We start from the raw sequence: 20,443 nt of genomic DNA, 5'->3' as shown, positions 1-20,443 counted from the left end.
TCTGATCTCCTGGGAGGAATTGTAATCACCAAGTTTTGAAAAGCCTAGGGAATCTGTAACTGAAGGCTGCCTTTCTTTGGGGACAGGAAGAGACAGACACGGAGGGTGAGACTGATAAGTTCAAGGGCGTGAAGCATTATTTCCCTGGCAGGATGCTAGGGCTGGCCTGGAGAAGAGGAGGTGGTGGTAGTGGGGGAATCTATCCTCCTTGATTTAAATGCTCAGAGCCACCCTAGGAGGTGGCCTTTATTATCCCCACTTTACTGATCAGGAAACTGAGGCACAGAGAGAAACAGAGATCCCACAACTGGAGTTACAGAGCTGACATTTGAACCGAGGACTGACTCCAGGGCCTCCAGTTGTGGTTATTGGGACTATCAAGTCCACCCGGAATAGCAGGGAAACATGGAGAAGAAAGGATGGGCTGGATTTATGGTAGCATGGCACCTCAAGGGCCCTGAGATGGCCTCCACACCAAGAGGCAGTACAGTGTCGTGGGGAAGAGCATACATCGGTGAGCCAACAGTCCCAGTCACTCATCTGGGTTCAAATCCCAGATCTGCTGCTCCCTGGCTTGTGACCTTGAGCAAGTTTCTTGACCTCTCCATAACTCAGCTGCTTCATCTGTGAGATAGGGATGTAGGGGTAATCATAGAACCCACTTGCTGGGGTTGTTTTGAGGACTGAACAAATCAATACAGGACTGAATGAATCAATGTCTGACATTCCAGTGAGGACCACCTAGCTAGTTCGCATCTTGTGTGGCAATGAATGTGAGCATAAGGGTTAGGGCTGTGGTTGGCTGGGGGCTCTTTGAGCCCTAGTTCCTCCCTGCAACCCACTTTGGGGTTCCTGTGAGATGTAAACCAGGCAGTGCAGAAAGAGAAGGGCGCACAGTGAGTCCTCGATTCTCCACAGCTGTTTTTGCGTAATTACATCAGCCTCTTGCAACTCACCCTAGAATCCACATTCTCCTGTTGACCTCAATCTGGGAGTTCAAACATTAAATGAGTGGCTCATTGGCAAGGGATGCGGAACACCCTTTGCTATGCAAAGAATGTTTTAAAGTTAATTTTTGTTGGAGTAGAGTCGATTTACAATGTTGTGTTCTCTTTAGGTGTACAGCAAAGTGAATCTGTTACACAAATACTTATATCTGCTTGTTTTAGATTCTTTTCCCATATAGACCATTATAGAGTATTGAGTAGAGTTTCCTGTGGCTCAGTGGTAAAGAATCCATCTGCAATGCAGGAGACCCAGGTTCTATCCCTGGAAAAGGGAATGGCAACCCACTCCAGTATTCTTGTCTGGGAAAACCCCATGGACAGAGGCGCCTGGCGGGCTATAGTCCATGGAGTCACAAAGAGTTGGACACGACTTAGCAACTAAACAACAATAACAACAACCCTGTGCTATACAGTAGATCCTTATTAGTTATTTATTTTACACATTGCTGTTGTTTAGTCACTAGGTTGTTTCTGACTCCTGTAGCCCACCAGGCTCCTCTGTCCATGGGATTTCCCAGGCAAGAATACTGGAGTGGGTTGCCATTTCCTTCTCCAGGGGATCTCTCCTGACCCAGGGATTGAACTCAAGTCTCCTGCACTGGCAGGCAGATTTTTTACCACTAAGCCACCAGGGAATCATTATTTAACATGGCAAATAGATGGGGAAACAGTGCAAACAGTGGCAGACTTTTTTTTTGGGGGGGGGGGGGCTCCAAAATCACTGCAGATGGTGATTGCAGCCATGAAATTAAAAGATGCTTGCTCCTTGGAAGGAAAGTTATGACCAACCTAGACAGCATATTAAAAAGCAGAGACATTACTTTGCCAACAAAGGTCCATCTAGTCAAAGCTATGGTTTTTCCAGTAGTCATGTATGGATGTGAGAGTTGGACTATAAAGAAAGCTGAGAGCCAAAGAATTGATACTTTTGAACTGTGGTGTTGGAGAAGACTCTTGAGAGTCCCTTGGACTGCAAGGAGATCCAACCAGTCCATCCTAAAGAAATCAGTCCTGAATATTCACTGGAAGGACTGATGTTGAAGCTGAAACTCCAATACTTTGGACCACCTGATGCAAAGAGCTGACTCATTTGAAAAGACCCTGATGCTGGGAAAGACTGAAGGTGGGAGGAGAAGGGGACAGCAGAGGATGAGATGGTTGGATGGCATCACCGACTCAGTGGACATGAGTTTGAGTAAGCTCCGGGAGTTGGTGATGGACAGGGAGGCCTGGTGTGCTGCAGTCCATGGGGTCGCAAAGAGTCGGACACGACTGAGCGACTGAACTGAACTGAACCGAGTGTGAAAATGTCAATCCCAATCTTCCAATTTATCTCTCCCATCCCTCTTACCTCCAGGTGACCATAAGTTTGTTAAGAATTTCATTTTTAATGCAATTGACCTTAGGCTTTGCTGATAGATAGTGATGTGGAGAGAGGCCATGGTCTCAGGTACCAGCGGGCCCAGATCCAGAGCTTCAAGAATCCAAGGCCTGAAAGGCGGTAGAGCCTATAGGGACCAATAGCTCAGCTTCCAGAGCCAGACCCGCCTGGGGCCAGTCCTCCATCTTGCGCAGATTGTGTGGCCTGGGGCAAGTGACTTCACCTCTCTGGGCATCGGTTTTCCCATCTGGGCTGCTGTAGGATTAACTACATGAACACATGTAGAGAGCTTAGAGGGGTGCCTGGCACGTAGTATGAGTATTGTTGATTTATTTCCCGAGAAACCAAGGAGACAAGTAAGAGAAGAAGGAAGGCAAGCACTCCTCCCCACCCTTTCCCCTTCCCCACTGGCTGGAAGATGCTCTGGTCCAAATGGGACATTGAAGCCAAAATAGCACAATAAAGAAGAGGAAGCGCTCGGGGGAGCAGATGGGCTCCCCACTGCCTCCCATGGAATGTGCTGAGTCTTCAGGAACGTCTTGGCAGTCACTTCACACAATCACGGAGCAAAGGGAAATGATCAAGTCTGTCACCAGGGTCAGTGCCAATTTGTTTAAGAAAGTGGTGAGGCTGAAAAGGAGGATGTAGGGAATGGGAGGCCCCCGGAATTCTTGGAAGCAGTTTGCAAAACGGCAGCGATCCCAGGTGAATGGGGAAACCACCCCTCCACACACGCCCTTCCACAGTCCCCAGGGGAGCAACCTTGACCAGAGGCTGGGGTTGGAGGCTGTGAGCCAGGCCTGGGAGAGGGGCTGGCCGCCTGCGTGGGCTGAGTCCAGTTGGGGCTCTCATGCTTTCTTTCTTCTATTCAGCAAACTTGTAACAAATGCCTACTGTGTGCCAGGCGCTGGGCCAGGAGCCATGGGAGATGCTGGGAAGAATGATACAGGTGAGGGCCTTGCCCTGGGAAAACTCACAGAGGACAGAGGTGATGCTCATTATACCCAGGGAAAGTATTTGAGAAATACTGAGGGGTCAGGGACCAAACGGCCACCCCTTCTCCAGGGAGTTTACCTGGAAAAAAGGGGATGTCTGGAAAGGATAATGCTTAACAGGGAATAACCTCCTTTGCTGGAATAAGTGGGGGAGTTATTTCCTGGGGAGTGGAGGGGCCACATCAGACTGTAAACTCATTAAAGAGGCTTATGCTTTTGTCAACCCCTGGACCAGTCATTAGCCTTGCTTTAAACCTAAAGAGACCCATAGGCAGAGCATTTAGACTTGCCATGCTCACAAGGCCAGGTGCTCCCCCATTCTTGAATATCTTAAAACATCTGAGTTGGATCAGTGTAAACACTGATTGAGCATGAATCATAGAAAGGTGCATGGATGTCATATAACCTAGTGGTTCTCAAAGTGTGGTCCTTGGACCAGTAGCATCAGCATCATCTGAAAAATTGTTAGAAAGGCAAATTCTTGGCCCCATTCCATATGTGCTGAATCAGAAACTCAGGCGGGGGTCCCAAAAAGCTGTATTTTGCAACCCCCCTAGGGGATGCTGATGCATATTCAAGTCTAGAGACCAGTACTCTAACCCAGGGTTCTTTAAAAGGGAATCTCTACTGCCATGGAGGTTCTAGAGGCAACTCTGGAGAGGAGAGGAGTAGCTCAATTTTCATCTGCTTTATACGTTGAACTGTTCTGTTGGGCTTTATTTAAAGAAAGTACTTCAGACTGAAAAAGTGTGAAAGCCATGACTCCACTTCAACTATCCTGCCTCATCACCTGTACAGATGGGAACACAGAGGCCCAGAAAGGGAAGGCTCCAGAAAGCAGGACAGACTAGCAGCCAGGCCTCCTGACCCTTACCCTAGGGTGCTTTGCGGTGTATCAGGCAACCCTCTCATGAGAGAAGAAAGAGGAAGCCTAGCCTTTGAGCCATCTGTTAGTGAGATCCTGGGGTCTGTCTGCTTCTCTTTCTAGTTATGCCAGTGTAGGCCAGGAGCTTCAGGAGTTCTTGCAGGAAGCCCTTCTGGTTCATCTTTCATCCTGTGGCCCAGGCTCTGTAGCCCCAGACTCCCTCGTGGCCAGCCTGACTCTCCCGCCTCCTACGCCAACACTCATCTCAAGATGGAACATCACGGGAAGGGGGGTCTGCCTGAGCTTCCAACCTCTCCCTCTATCCCCCAGCGCACCTTCTCAGGCCCACCTGATGTCTGAGACCCTGTCCAAGTCTGCATTTCCCTGCCTCCATTCCTTGCCCACCCCAGTCCCAGCCCTGTTCCATCATTGCCATCATGCTATGAACTGGGATCACTGGGAGCTCCTCCTGGGAGGTCACTGTATTCTACACCATGGCTCTCCCTTCCTAGCCCCCAACATTGTCAGGCCTGTGGTGCCCACAGGCAGCTCCTGGGGCAGGGGAGATGCTGCTGAGGTTGGGGTCTCTGCTACTTGCTGCTGGCTCCTCCCCAGACCCAAAGAACCAGCTGGCACAACTCAACCACTTCTGCCTGTGCCCTTTCAGATGCCAGGCATCACCTCTGACTTAGGATTTGAGCTTCTGCCAACGTCTATGGCTTTCTCCAGGGCCATCAGTGCAGCCATCTCCACAGTGCAAGGGAGAACGCAGCGGCTCCTCAAGGTGCCAACTGAGGACAACACTGAGGTGGGGCAAGAGTCTCAAACCGCTGAGTGTACGTGAACAAAGTCAAGGCCGTGGCAGTGTGGTGTGTGAGTCAGCTGCTTGGCTCTTCCCTTCTGGATGTGTGTGTATGTGTGGGGGGTGGATTCTGGAGGAGGGAGAGAATGAAGAGAAATTGGAAACATGACCACTAAAAGACTAACATTCATAGACCCAGCCAGCTCATCCCTCCTGCAAGAGTGCTTGAAACCCTAGCCAGGCCCGCCCCTGGCCGACCTCTTGGCCTCTGTGGACTGGCTTATAGCAGGAATTTCACAGCTGATGAAGCCGGGCAGAGTGAGGGGAGTAGCCCAGGCTCTGGAGTTAGAGGCATGGACATTCACATCTGGGCTCAGTCCCTCACTAGGTGATCAACTTCCGTGAGGGACGCCACCTCTTTGAACTCTAGTTTCCTTAGCTCCCTCAAAGGGATGGTAATATTAGGTTGAACCATATGAAATTGCTATTTTGTAGGTTAAGAAAGGTTGAAAAGTGCCGATGTCATATTGGTTCAACCCAATAGCCCCTTTCTTCCAGTGTTATTGTGCAGATGAAATAAAGGCAAGATACAAAATTGTTTATCCCAGTGCCCACTGGGATAAGTGGGCACTAAAGTGTCCACTGACTAATAAGTGCCCACTAAAGAGTAGTGGTGATGATGATGAAGACAGTGGGTATCTGACACCTAATACTGGCCACAGACTGAGGCCCAGGTCTGGCCATCTCACAAATGCAGGTCTTGGATAAACCGAAATATATCAGTGACATAATCTGAGGGGTTAAAATGGAACCTTGGCCAAATACTCCTCCTCTTTGGTCTGGGCCAGCTCTTAAAATTTCTTGATTATTATAGGTCACTCTTGTGGTGAAGCCACTCTCCAATGATGGCTCCCAATTAAGAGTCACAAAAGAGGAATAGAGTCAATCAGTGACTCATTCATTCATTCAACAACAGGATCAAGAGCCTATTATGTGTCAGACACTGTGCTGGGTGGAAGAAGCTATGGTACCAGCCCTGGAAGAATTTGCAGTTTGGTAGAGGAGAAAACCCCAGCACAGTCCACTGCTGACAAGTGTCGTTGTCATGAAAAGTGTGTCCCATGACTCGTAGGAGTACTGAGAAGGGATCAACCAACTCTGGGGATCCAAGAAGGCTACATAAAAACAAGTGTCATGCCCATTGGACCTTAAAAGATAGGAATTCCTTGGATGGAGAAGGTGAGGAACTAGAAGGACATTTCAAGCAGGGGAAATCTGACATGTAGAGAAACAGGTTTACAAGGGGGAGTGATTGAAGTTCAGTGCGTCTGGAGCATGCGGTGGGGAAGGGAGTCTCAGGAGCTGAGGCTGAAGGGGTAGGTTAGGGCTGAGTTAGGAAGTGTGTGGTAGGCCCACCTAAAGGGCTTGAATGTGATCCTGTGGGCAGTTGAGAACCAACAGATAAGGGTTTCCCAGAGTGTGCAAACAGATAACGATCTGATTCTGTTTAGAGTAGGTCCTGGGAATCTGTCATAGAAGGGGTTTTTTAATTGTTAGTAATAATTCTCAAGTTTATTGAGGCATGATTTATATATAATGGAAGGCACCTATTGTAAGTGTACAGTTCAGTGAGTTTTGACAAATAGATATTATACCCACGTGACCAGTACTATCTTAGACTTGGGCAAATGGGGTCCCTTCTCCACACCCTGCATCTCAAGGGTGGGGGACTATGCTTTGCAACACCTTCATTACAATTTTCCAAGGTCCTTTCTCGTGCCTGGTCAGGGGTCAGCAATATCATCCGGATGGGGCTGGCCAGAGTACAGAATGGGTTGCAGGTTGGCAGGAGACCAGTTTCTCCCCTTCAAGACACACTTAGAACCTCTGGACCCTTACCCCTCCTGCTTGGGCCCCCCAGATACCCCAAGGAACTTTAGGATTCTCACCTGTGCGATCATCTATGGCACTCACATTCTTGGGACCTGATTTCCAGAGGGCAGCATGGCAAGGAGATTGATCCACCAGCCACTGTAGTGTTTCTTTGACACAATGCATGAAACGGGGCAACCAGCTGACACAGTGGTTTTGGATGATTCAGATAGTCCCTATAGACAGGGGCCATGCAAAGTGTATTCTCCCAGGTTCTGAGCACCCAGGGAGTGGCCATGGTAAAATCACCACTGCAATCAGGATTGACAACATTTTCCTCGTGGTAAAAAGTTTTCTTGAAGACCTTTGCAATCAATCTCACTCCCACTCTCTATCCCTGGCTACCACTGTCCTACTCTCTGTCACTTTAGGTTAGTTTTTCCTATTTTAGAATTTCAAATAAATGGAATCATACAATATCTAGTCTTTGTGTCAGGTTTCTTTCAGTTAGCATAGTGCTTTTGAGGTTTTCCATGGTGTAGCATATATCAGTAGTTTGTTCCTTTTTATTGCTGACTATCCATTATATTAATATACCATTATATAGGTTGCATATCAATACAATTTGTAATGTATATTGATATACCATTGCATCGATATACCGTCGGTCTACTGTATAGAAATACCACAATTCATTTATCTACTCACCCCATTACTGGTCATCTAGCCTGTTTCCATTTTGATTTTTTTTTATAAAGCTACTTCGAAGAAGGCTTTCTGTGGGCATATGTTTTAATTTATCTTGGACAAATACCTAAGAATGGAATTACTTGGCCAAAGCATTGGCTTATCTTTAATTTTATGAGAAACTATTGAACTGACTTCCACAATGGTTGTACCATTTTATACTTCAGTCAAGCTATGTAAGAGAGTTCCCATTGCTTCCACTTGGTATTGTAATTTTTTTTTTAATTTTCAGCCATTCTAACTGATGTGTACTGGTATCTTATGGTGGCTTTAATTTGCATTTCGCTGACTAACTAATGATGTTGAGCATCTTTACATGTGTTTATTGGTCATCTGTATGTCGTCCGGCATGAAGTATCTGTTCTTTAGGTATAATTTGCAGACAATAAAATTTTCCCATTAAAAGTGTGCAATTCAATGAGTTTTGACGAATGTATGTGTATGTGTGTGTGTGCATGTGTGTGTGTGTTAGTTGCTCAGTCATGTCCAACTCTTTGAGATCCCATGGACTGTAGCCCACCAGACTCCTCTGTCCATGGAATTCTCCAGGCAAGAATATGGGAGTGGGTAGCCATTTCCTTCTCCAGGGGATCTTCCTAACCCAGGGATCGAATCCGAGTCTCCTGCATTGCAGGTGGATTCTTCACTGTCTGAGCCACCAGGAAAGCCCTGACATACAACCACATAACTAGTACTACCAATCTAGAAATTTATCAGTAGTACTGATCTTTTCAAAGCACCAGCTTTTGGTTTCATTGAATTTCTTTCTTTCTTTTTTTTTTTGGAGGGGGTGTGCTATTTCATTGATTTTTGCACTTACTTTTATTATTTCCTTCCTTCTACTTACTTTGGGCTTAATTTTCTCTTCTTTTTTCTAGCTTCTTAAATTTGAAGCTGAGGTCATTGAAACATCCTCCTAACTACTGTTTTAGGGGTGTCTCACAAATTTTATATGTTGTTTTCATTTTCTTTTGTTTAAAATTACCTTCCAGTTCCCTTTTGATTTATACTTTAACCTATGGATTATTTACAAGTGTGTCATCTAATTTCCAGTTAAGGATTTTCTGACATCTTTTTGTTATTGATTTCTAATTTAATTATGTTGAGGTCAGAGAACATATTTTTTTTTATTTCAATCCTTTAAAATTTATTGAGACTCATTTCGTGGTCCAGCATGTGGTCTATCCTAGAGAATGTTCCACTGTGTTCAGAGAAGAATGTGCATTCTGCAGATGTTGGGTGCAGTGTTTTATTCATGTCAATTAGGTCAAGCTGACTGATAGTGTTGTTCAAGTCTTTTACATCATCATGGATTTCCTGTTTACTTTTATCAGTTACTGAGAGAGAACTGTTGAATTCTCCAACAATAATTATGACTTTAAATACCTCTTGTTTCAGATCTGCAGTTTTATTTTTTATTTTTTTTCCATTTTTTATTAGTTGGAGGCTAATTACTTTACATCATTACAGTAGTTTTTGTCATACATTGAAATGAATTAGCCATGGATTTACATGTATTCCCCATCCCAGTCCCCCCTCCCACCTCCCTCTCCACCCGATCCCTCTGGGTCTTCCCAGTGCACCAGGCCCGAGCACTTGTCTCATGCACCCAACCTGGGCTGGTGATCTGTTTCACCCTAGATAATATACATGTTTCAATGCTGTTCTCTTGAAACATCCCACCCTCGTCTTCTCCCAGAGTCCACAAGTCTGTTCTATACATCTGAGTCTCTTTTTCTGTTTTGCATATAGGGTTCTCGTTACCATCTTTCTAAAGTCCATATATATGTGTTAGTAAGATCTGCAGTTTTAGCTTCATGTATTTTGAAGTTTGTTATTAGGTACTTAAATGTTTAAAAATGTTATATGAAAAAAAAGAATGTTATATTATTCTGATGAGGCGACCCTTTTATCATTATGAATGTCTCTACTCTTGGTAATATTCTGTGTCTTGAAGCTTACTTTGAAGTTAATATAGCCACCACTGGTATATCTTTGTCCATCATTTTAGTTTTAACCTGCATCTTCATACTTGAAATATATTTCATATATACAGCAAAAAAATTGAGGTTAATTTTATTTTTAATACATTAGGATGATGTCCAATACTTTGGCCACCTGATGAGAAGAACTGACTCATTGGAAAAGACCCTGAGGCTGGGAAAGATTGAAGGCAGGAGGAGAAGGGGACGACAGAGGACGAGATGGTTGGATGGCATCACCGACTCAATGGACATGAGTCTGAGCAAGCTCCAGGAGTTGGTGATGGGCAGGGAAGCCTGGCATGCTGCAGTCCATGGGGTCACAAAGAGTCAAACATAACTGAGTGACTGAACAACAGGATGATCTCTTTTAATAGTACTGCTTAGAGTATACTTACATTTAAGGTAGCTGTTGTTATGGCTGGCTTTAGGTCACCCATTTCTCTATTTGTTTCCTATTCTTCTCATCTATACTTCATTAGCTTTTGCCTTTTTCTCTGCCTTGTTTTATATTATCTTTTGAAAAAAAATTGTTTTGAAATAATTACAGATTTATGGAAGAGTTGCAAAGATAGTACACAGTGTTCTCAAATACTTTTTATCTAACCTTCTTTACTGTTCACATCTTACATAAACATGCTAGTGTATTTATAAAAAACTAAGAAATTCACATTGGTACAGTATGATTAACTAAACTACAGATTTCATTTGGATTTTCCCTTTTCTATTCCAGGACCCCATCCAGGATCCCACATTTCAGCTATTCATCATGTCTCCTTAGGTTCCCCCTGGTTGTGGCAGTTTCTCAGATATTTCTGGTTTTTGATGACCTGAACAGTTTTTAAGAGTACTGGTCAGGTATTCTATAGTGTTAAGTTGCTTCAATCAAGACTGAGTCTTTGCCACCCTATAGATTGTAACCTACCAGCCTTCTCTGTCCATGGGATTCTCCAGGAAAGAATACTGGAATGGCCATGCCCTTATCCAGGGGATCTTCTGAACCTGGGAATCGAACCCATGTCTCTTCTGTCTCCTGCATTGGCAGGTGGTTTCTTTACCACTAGCGCCACCTGGGAAGAAGCCTGTTCCTCAGTTTGGGTTTGTCTGGTGTTTTCTCTTGATTAGTCTGTGGTTATGAATTTGGGGCAAGAATACCACTGAGGGGATGTGCCCTGTCATCCTGTTATATCAGGGGATACATGACATTAATGTGACTTATTGGTGATGTTAACCTTCATTACTTGGTTAAGGTGGCTATTTGTCAGATTTCTAAACTATAAAGCTACTGTTTTTCCCTTTTCAAAAAATTTAAATTATATGCAAGTCACTAAATTCATCCTACACCCAAGGGGAGGGGAATTCAGCTTCACCTCCTGGAGGGACAAGCATCTAGGAATAATCGAAATCTTTTATCTTCTATTTTATCTCCACCATTGGCTGCTTAGCTGTAATTAGTGTTTTTTGGAGTTTCTCCAGGGCTTAAAGCAAACATTTTTATCTGAAAAAAACAAAAGCATTAATTCAAAAAGACATGAACCCCAATATTCATAGCAGCATTATTTACAATTGCCAAGACATGGAAGTAACCTAAGTGTCCATTAGATGAGTGGATAAGATATAGTGTATATATATATATATATATATACACACACACAATGGAATATTACTCAGCCATTAAGAAACCAAAATTTTGCCATTTGCAACTATATGAATGGACTTGAAGGGCCTTGTGGTAAGTGAAATACATCAGAGAAAGACAAATACCGTATAAGTACGCTGTCACTTATATGTGGAATCTGAAAAATACAACAAACTAGTGAATTTAATAAAAAAGCAGCAGACTCACAGATACAGAGAACAAACTAGTAGTTATCAGTGGGGAGAGGGAAGGGGGAGAGGCAAGATAGAGGTAGGGGAATAAGAGGTATGAACTATTAGGTATAGAATAAGCTACAAGCATATGTTGTACAACACAGAGAATACAGTCAATATTTTATAATAACTATTTTATAACTTTTAAAATTTGTGACTCACTAAACTGTATACCTGTAACTTATATAATATCATACAACTGTATTTCAACTAAAAAATCAAATCAAATCAAATAAGCATTTTTAACTTATCATAATCTATCTTCAAATTCTGTTATATGATTTCATGTACAAGTAAGAACCTTAACACAGCATGCTTTGATTTCTCTTTTTCTTTGTGGTATTGTTTTAATACATTTTGCTTCTACATATATTATAAACCTCCAAATACATTGTTATTGCTTTAAACAGTCATTTAGATCTTTGGAATAATTCATCCAGGTGAAATTCACATAACATAAAATTAACCATTTTAAAGTGAACAATTCAGTGGCATTTAGTAGTCAATTATCTTTTAAAGAAAAAAAATTTAAAGCTTGAAAACAAGTCTTTTCATATTTATCCACATTTACCATATATGGTGCTCATCATTGCTTTTCGTAAGTCTGACTTTCCATCCAGTATCAATATCCTTTAATTCGAATAATTTCCTTTAACATTTCTTGTAGTATATAGACCTTTGAATATTTTAAAGATGTCACCTGATGTCTTCTGGCTTGGAACATTTTGGTTGAGAAATCGTGGTAATCTTTAGGTTGGTGTCCCTGTATGTAAACGTGTCTTTTTCTAGGGATGTCAGCATTTTCTCTTTAGCTGTGGTTTTCAGCAATTTTCTATGACGTGTCTTGGTATGATTTTCTTCATTTTTACCTTTCCTGAGGTTTGTTGAGCTTCTTGAATTTGTAGTTTATTGTTTTCATAAGATTTGCCAAAATTTCAGCCATTATGTATTCCAATATTTCTTTTTGCCTGTAGCTCCTCCTGGAACAATAAATACACATATGTTAGTATCTGTGGTATTGAAACACAGGTCACTGAGGCTCTGCTAACATTAAAAAAAGTTTTATCGAGATATAATTCATTTACTATACAATTCACACATTTAAAGTATAGAATGCAAAGGCTTTTAGTTATAAATAGATATGTGTAGCCATTACCATGGTCAATTTTAGAATATTTTCATCATCTCCAATGAAATTCCATATGCTGGCTATCCCCCACCCCTAAGCAATCACTAATCCACTTTCTATCTGTACAGTGTTGCCTATTCTGGAAATTTCAAATAAATGCAATAATATAAATTGTGGCCTTTTGTGGCTGGTTTCTATCACTCTGCATAATGTTTTTAATGTTTTTCCATATGGTAGTATATATCAATACTTCGTGACTTTTTATAGACAGACAGGGAGGCCTGGCATGCTGCGGTTCATGGGGTCACAAAGAGTCGGACACAACTGAGCGACTGAACTGAACTGAACTGAATATGCCTTTGTATGAATATACCACACTTTGTTACCCATTCATTCATTCATTCTGCACATTTTAAGCAAAAATTAAAGTTTTATAGTTTTAAATACATAAAGAAATGTTTTGGTTAGGTGTTAACCTTGATAGAATCACTCAGTTTGGTGCTTTAAATTGTTTACTATGAAACGAGTCATTTTTAGAGGATTTTAACAGGTTCATGTGCTATGATGTAAAATTAAGACACACAGTGTTAACTCTACACAGCTCCTGGTGCTTAACCACATCGACACAAAAATAAGCTGATTTATTATTTCATGGTGCCATTGTTCCAACATCTTCCAATCATTGCTAGGAAATCGGCATATTCCTTTGAAATAAACCAATGAAGTGTTTTCTCTCTTAAAATATTTCTTCTGTATAAAATAATTCATCATTGTTAGTAATGGTTGGAAGCTGTTCATAAATTGTAAATATATATTTTAAAAGCACTTTCTATTTTTAAAAGTAACTTGAAATAGTATAGTATAAGAATCCTATTGTCTATTGTTTGTGCATACTTGCATACAAGAGAAATCATTTATTCTTGCTGTGTAGAGTTCCATCTTGTTAACTGCAATGTGTATTCTAATCATGTATATGGTTTGTGTTTTTTAAATGTGTCCTTTCTCATTCAAAGGTTAGCTACTTATATAAAATAGTTAGGTCATGCAAAAAATTGTTAATTCTCTGTAATATTGAAATTAGGAAGCATATCACCAATATTGATTAACTTTTCTTTGGAACTAAATAAGAGTGGTCTCTTCTGATTGAGCAACAATGGCCCTGATTTACTTCCACTCCAGCTTTTGCAATATAATCCATAAAAGATGTTTCCAAAAGGAGATGAGACTTAAGATGATTCTGAAGAGTCAAATGCTTCTAAAGTTTCAAGGTGATAAAATTAAAAAATTAAGTGGCAAGAACCTTATCTACCCCTTATTCATTCTGAAAGTCATTCTGGTTCAGAAGACAAATAAAATTCCTGTAGAAATTTTTTTGATAGTAAATTTCCTATCCTCATCATCACACTCCCCCCCTCACACACACACACACACTCTAAATAAACAGTAGGGATGGTATCCTAAACATGGTTTGTCCGTTAACAGCTAATCCAAAGTAGTTATCTAAGTATATTGTTTTGGGGAAATGTTAGTTCATCTTTTTCTAGGTAACAGAAAAATAGGCATTCTAGTTATTTTAGTCCTCCCATTATTTTTCCCATTGCTTTATTGACTCAATTAATAGCAAAGCAAAAGTGATTTCCCAATCAAAATGTTTAGAACATGAAGAAATTTCAATGAAATACTTGATTCTGTTAAAATGCAGAGGTGCTATAACATTCAAAGTGTCAGATTCCTTGGGAGTATGGAAAACCTACTGGTGCTTCTCCCTTGGAAATGCCATAGGAAGCTCACAACCGCTAACACTCACATTTCTGGTGCAAAAGCAAACAGTTCCAACAAGCTATCTAAAGGAAAACTCATTGTAACTTAAAATAATATATGGTGCAAAGTATCAGTTTCAAGCTTTTGACTAATTTTGACTAAAGGAATATGAAGGGATTGTAAATAACAAAAGTCCGTTGATAGACCATCATCTTGTCAAGTAGATTTCTGCTTTTTGAATATGTAAAATAGAGTAAATCATTGACTTGTTTTAGTATTTTGTGTGCCTTAGATTTGTTTTAAAACATGTATATTTTTGTGAGCCTAAGGTTTCTTATACATATAAGTATATAAATAAGTGATTGTTTATTGTTTCCGCTGCTTCAATAAGATATTACTAGTATTAGACTATCAGGAATACACCATTGTGATATTTTGTTTTAGACTTTAGGCCTTAGCTCCCACTAGAAATTATTTCCTCAACAGATTTAATGGATAAAGTTGTAAGAACCTTTATCCATCCATCCATCTATCCATTCTCTATTCAGTTCTCATTGAATGTCTGCCAAATTTAAGTATTAGCTTTTGTTTTTCTTTAAGTCACCACCCTGACATAGTAAACTTGAAGAATTAAAATCCCAAAAGGTATTGTTTTTTCAAAAACAGCAAATTTCCTTCAAAACAATCCACTGTAATACATCTGCAGCTATTCAAATCAGTTTGTCACTAAGTTTGAATAAATTCCTTAAAATCTAAACTTGAAACACCATTGTTGACTTGGGGGAACATTGAGATCTGTGAGGTTAGTTGCAATTTACCAAAACGAATACGTGAAAATACCCTATCTCAACTAAAATATTTCCATTCTCTTATTGTAAGTAGCACCATGAATGGCTCGCCTCAACTGATAACCCCGTGGTGGGAACCACATATGATTCCTACCTTGTTGAACTCTTTATTTCCCAAGTTTCACAGTGTACCATCCCATTGTGTGCCCTGTGATTTTTTTTTTCAAAGCTCATGCTTATTATATGTCCTACAGCATTGTGATTGTATGCTGGCTCTACTGTTTTTAGAATGCTCTTTATCATGAAGCAAGGAAATAAATTTGTTTGAAATTACATTTTCACTCAAAAAAATATATATATACCACATATTGTTACCCATTCATTCTGTTAACTTTTAATCAGCCTTTTTTTCCTCTCTGTGATTCATTTTGGATAGTTTCTATTGCTATTTCTTCTACTTCACTGATATTTTCTCCTGTACTGTCTAATCTGCTATTAGGCCCATTTAGTGAATTTTTTATTTCAAATATTGTATTTTTCACCTATGCATTTAAAATATATTTTAAAATATTTTAAAATATATAATTTACTCTTCCCTTCTGTGGCCATCGCTGAAGCGCCAGCGGCCAAAATGAAGTTCAATCCCTTTGTGACTTCTGACCGAAGCAAGAATCGAAAAAGGCATTTCAATGCGCCTTCCCACATTCGCAGGAAAATTATGTCTTCTCCTCTTTCTAAAGAGCTAAGACAGAAGTACAACGTTCGATCCATGCCCATCCGAAAGGATGATGAAGTTCAGGTTGTACGAGGGCACTACAAAGGGCAGCAAATTGGCAAAGTGGTCCAGGTTTACAGGAAGAAATACGGCATCTACATTGAACGAGTGCAGCGGGAGAAGGCTAATGGCACAGCTGTCCATGTGGGCATTCACCCCAGCAAGGTGGTTATCACCAGACTAAAACTGGACAAAGACCGCAAAAAGATCCTCGAACGTAAAGCCAAATCTCGCCAAGTAGGAAAGGAAAAGGGCAAATATAAGGAAGAAACAATTGAGAAGATGCAGGAATAAAGTCATCTTGTCTACAGCTTTCATTAAAAACTGTTAAAATGAAAAAAAATTGCTATCTCTTTTGTCTTTATTTCTATAGTATTTATTTATTTTAATTGGATGCTAATTACTTTACAATATTGTGGTGGTTTTTGCCATACATTCACATGAATCAGCCATGGGTGTACATGTGTTCCCCATCCTGAACCTCCCTCCCCATCCCATCCCTCAGGGTCATCCCAGTGCACCAGCCCTGAGCACCCTGTCTCATGCATTGAACCTGGACTGGCGATCTATTTCACATATGATAATATGCATGTTTCAGTAGTATTTTTTAAATGAATCTCAAGCATGTCTTTTCGTACTTACCTACTTCAGTACGTGTCTCTATATCAAGTCATGAGGCTGTATATTTTAATATGTACTATTCATCAATTTAAAAAATGAATAAGTAATAAGCACATTAAATATATAAATTAAAATTTCTTTCCTCACCATTTTCATGTTTTCCTTTAAATTGGATATATTTATATTAGGCGTTTGATTAATGAAAGTACTCTGTCATTCCTGGCTCTGTTTCTACTGACTGACTTTTGCCCTGACTTTGAAAGCAGCACATTTTCCTGCTTCCTTACATGTCTAGTAATTTTTTTTATTGGATCTTAAATACTGTGAATGCTTGAGCATGTGGATTTCATGTCTTCCTTTAACTCTGTTCTGGAAGTCAGTTAAGTTACTTGCACATAAGCCTGAGCTTTTCCAGACTTGTTTTTTGGTTTCATCACAGCACATCTAGAGTAGCATTTATTGCTGGGCTGTGTGTGCTGTGCTTAGTCACTGAATTGTGTCTGACTCTTTTGCAACCCCATGGACTGTAGCCCACCAGACTCCTCTGTCCATGGGGATTCTCTAGGCAAGAATACTGGAGTGGGTTGCCATGCCCTCCTCCAGGGGATCTTCCCGACCCAGGGATCGAACCCAGGTCTCCCGCATTGCAGGCAGATTCTTTACTGTCTGAGCCACCAGGGAAGCCCAAGAATACTGGAGTGGGTAGCCTATCCCTTCTCCAGGCGGGGTCTTCCTGACCCAGGAATCGAACCTGGGCTAGCTTATCCTTATTGCTAAGGTATGATATTTCTTGGGGTTTCTCCTGAATGCCCTGGATTTTCAAAAGGTTTCTTTATGCTGGCTGGTGGGAAACTGAATGTCTTTCAAACCTGTGAGAGCTCTGGGAATGTCAGCTTACAGCTTTGTGGTAGTTCTTTGCCTGACTTTGTGGCATTCCATCCTATGTGTGAATAGCTTAGTGTCAAGCAATCCAATCAAGTCCCCATGCAGATATCTAGAACTCTTTCTCTGTGTTGCTTCCTCCTTTCCAGTCCTCTGCCCTGAAAATTCCAGGTTCCTCAGTCTCCCAAACTAATGTCTTTCTCTTTAACTCACAGAGACCACTGTGCTCTTCAGGGGTTTTTCCTTCTCACTGCATGGTCCAGAAAGTGCCTCCAGACAGAAACCAAGGGCTGTCACAGACTTCACCTTATTTATTTTCCTTCTCTCAGAGATCACTGCCTGTTGTCCAATATCTAAAAACAGCTGTTTCATATAGTTCAGTTTTCTAGGGTTTTTTTTGTTGTTGTTTAACAGCAAGAGAAAAAGTTTGATACAATTTGCTCCAACATGGTTGTCATCAGAAGTCATAGTAGAGATTTTTAAGCAGGGATATGATCATATTTGTTTTGAAGGAAAACCTGGTGGCCATCTGAGAGGCTCTTGAATGGACAAGAGGTAATACCTAGCCAGAAAGACAGAATAGGAGATTATTTAAGCTGTCTGTGAAGGAGTCGATGGTGGTCTGAATGGGAAGAGCAGCAGGGGAACTGGAGAGGTGTGAAGACATGTGAGGTGGGACTGGCAAGATTTGCTGATAGACTGGATGTACATGACAGGTGAAATAAGGGGTTCAAGATAAACCCCACTTATGGTAGTGCTATTTACTGAGACTGAGGAAGAAGAAGCTTCGTTTTTCTTTTTTTAAAGAAGTATATTGCTGTAGTGAGTTCAGTTGTGGACATGTGGAATTTGAGTCACTGGTGAGCTGCCCTACCAGAGGAGGCAGTTAGATATGTAAAATTCAGAGGAGAGCTGGTGGCTGAAAAAATCAATGTGGGGTTTATGGCATATACATGACACGGTAAATGAGGCCACAGGAATGGGTGAAATTGTCCAGGGAGGGGGTGTCTAGTGACCAGAGAAGGCAGCCCTAGACAGAGTGAATGTCTTAATTTCTACCCGAGACCTAGATGCTGAGAAAATGGGCCACAGCTCAGGGAAGTTTTGATGGGGAGGAAATGGGATGAAGTGGGAGCCCTGCTCATCCTGCCCCTGGAGAAGAAGCCCTGGTGGGTACTGCCCGGGGGCTCAAGGCCCAGGGATGGGAGTAGGGGTGCTAGGAGAGAAATCACCAGGCCCCCAAGGCACATTCTGCTCACTTCAGTGTCCCTTTGGTTTCTGTCTGGCCCTGCCTGTCTCACCTCCAGGCACTACCATTAACAGTAGGACAAAGAAATGGAAAACTAGGGCAAAGAAACACATAATAGAAATAGAAATAGTTTCTAAACCCCAAAGTAGGAGAAAACCTCAACTGGTATTTTGGAGGCGACAGGCAGCAGTTGCCACTCCGTCTCCACAGGCCAGCATTGTCAACTTGGCCCTGTGCCCTGCAGCTGGGCCCTGTGGCCTGGCCCCACTCCAACCCGCCCACATATCTTCTCCCCCACTTCTGGCACTGGGAACCATGCCAGCGCCTCCCCAGGCAGCCCGCCATGTGGCCAAGCCTAGGGAGCAGAGTAGGAGGACTCCGGAGTGACTGGGACAGGGAGAAGCAGAAAGGCCACCGCTCTGGGTGGTGCTGGCAGGGATAGTGAGCCCAGTCCTGTGTGCCCACCCTCAGTGGTCTCCCTGACTCTTCTCCCCTAAACTCACTCATGCCTCATGGAACTAAGGAACTAGCCATGGTGTCACCACACAATTCTGACTCAAATTCATTCTCTGTTGGCCTATTGTTCTTCCACTGGCTCTTGTCTGTCTCCTCAATGGGCTGGGGGGCCCTCGCAGGCCCGGGACCTGCCAGCAGTCGCTGTTTGCTTGACTTCTCCACAGTCCACCTAGCTTGGAAACATGCCAGGGCCACGCTGAAGGGACCCTTCTTCATCAGCTTTGCTGTCAACTTTGCAGTCAACTCAGATACGTGGCCTGCTGACTGACTTGTGATGAACTGCAGTGTTCCTTTGAACTGGGGAGCCTCTTGGGGCATGTACAATAGGACCTGGTTCCCCCTGGTTTCATTTGCACTCAACTTCTCAAGGGCATGGCTTTTGGGTAGAGCAAGGTATAGCTGGATTTCTTTTCTTTTTTTTTTTTTTAGGCCCTGCTGTGGGTCATGTGGGATCTTAGTTCTCCAACCAGGGATTGAACCTGTGCCCCTGCATTGGGAGCACAGAGTCTTAACCACTGGACTGCCAGGGAAGTCCCTGGATTTCTTTTTTTGAATTAAAATAAATAGTTGGCATTGAAACATGTATATTACTATATGTGAAATAGATTGCCAGTCCAGGTTCAATGCATGAGACGGGGTGCTCAGGGTACCCTGGGATGACCCTGAGGGATGGGGAGGGATGTGGGAGGGGTGTTCAGGATGGGGAACACGTGTACACCCATGGCTGATTCACGTCAATGTATGGCAAAAAACACTACAATATTGTAAAGTAATTAGCCTCCAATTAAAATAAATAAATTAATTTAAATAACTAAATAGTTGGGGGCCCTTCCAGACCATCAGCAGTGAGCCCATACTCATCCCCTCCCCCAGACTTGGGAAAACAATGCTCTTTCTCCAGTGGGTACTGGACCTTCTGGGCTGCAGGGGGCATGTGTATCTACGAGGCTACTCATCTTGATCCACTGCATCTTTGACTTCTGTCAGTGGAGGTCCTCGGAGAAGCAGACATCAAGATAAGATTAAATGTGCAAGTGCGGTCTTGGGGGAGACCCCTGTGAAGGATGCAGGGGAAGAAGTAGAAGCAGGCAGGGAGCATCTTCCCATCCCAGTGCAGGACTGATCCCTGAGAAAGGAGAGGAGGAAGGAAGGAGGCACGATGTGAGGCTGCTCACATTGCAGCCTGGTTCTGAGAAAGT

General features: G+C 42.2%; 1 protein-coding gene across 1 annotated transcript; it reads left to right on the top strand.

Annotated features, from left to right (window-relative positions):
* Positions 1–15,793: 15,793 nt before the first annotated feature.
* On the top strand, positions 15,794–16,300 carry LOC110134958 (large ribosomal subunit protein uL24-like). The gene has a single exon (XM_070462309.1). The coding sequence runs from the start codon at positions 15,833–15,835 to the stop codon at positions 16,268–16,270; it is 438 nt and encodes a 145-aa protein (XP_070318410.1). The 5' UTR covers positions 15,794–15,832; the 3' UTR covers positions 16,271–16,300.
* The last annotated feature ends 4,143 nt before the right edge of the window (positions 16,301–20,443 follow it).

The sequence above is a fragment of the Odocoileus virginianus genome, unplaced genomic scaffold (genome assembly GCF_023699985.2).
Source record: "Odocoileus virginianus isolate 20LAN1187 ecotype Illinois unplaced genomic scaffold, Ovbor_1.2 Unplaced_Scaffold_2, whole genome shotgun sequence".
In the NCBI taxonomy this organism is placed as follows: domain Eukaryota; kingdom Metazoa; phylum Chordata; class Mammalia; order Artiodactyla; family Cervidae; genus Odocoileus; species Odocoileus virginianus.
The sequence above is the reverse complement of the archived record's forward strand: the minus strand, read 5'-3'. Positions and strand labels throughout refer to the sequence as shown.

Bases quoted from the DNA above. Each gene is read 5' to 3' on its own strand.
- LOC110134958 (XM_070462309.1), top strand. From the start codon at position 15,833: ATGAAGTTCAATCCCTTTGTGACTTCTGACCGAAGCAAGAATCGAAAA.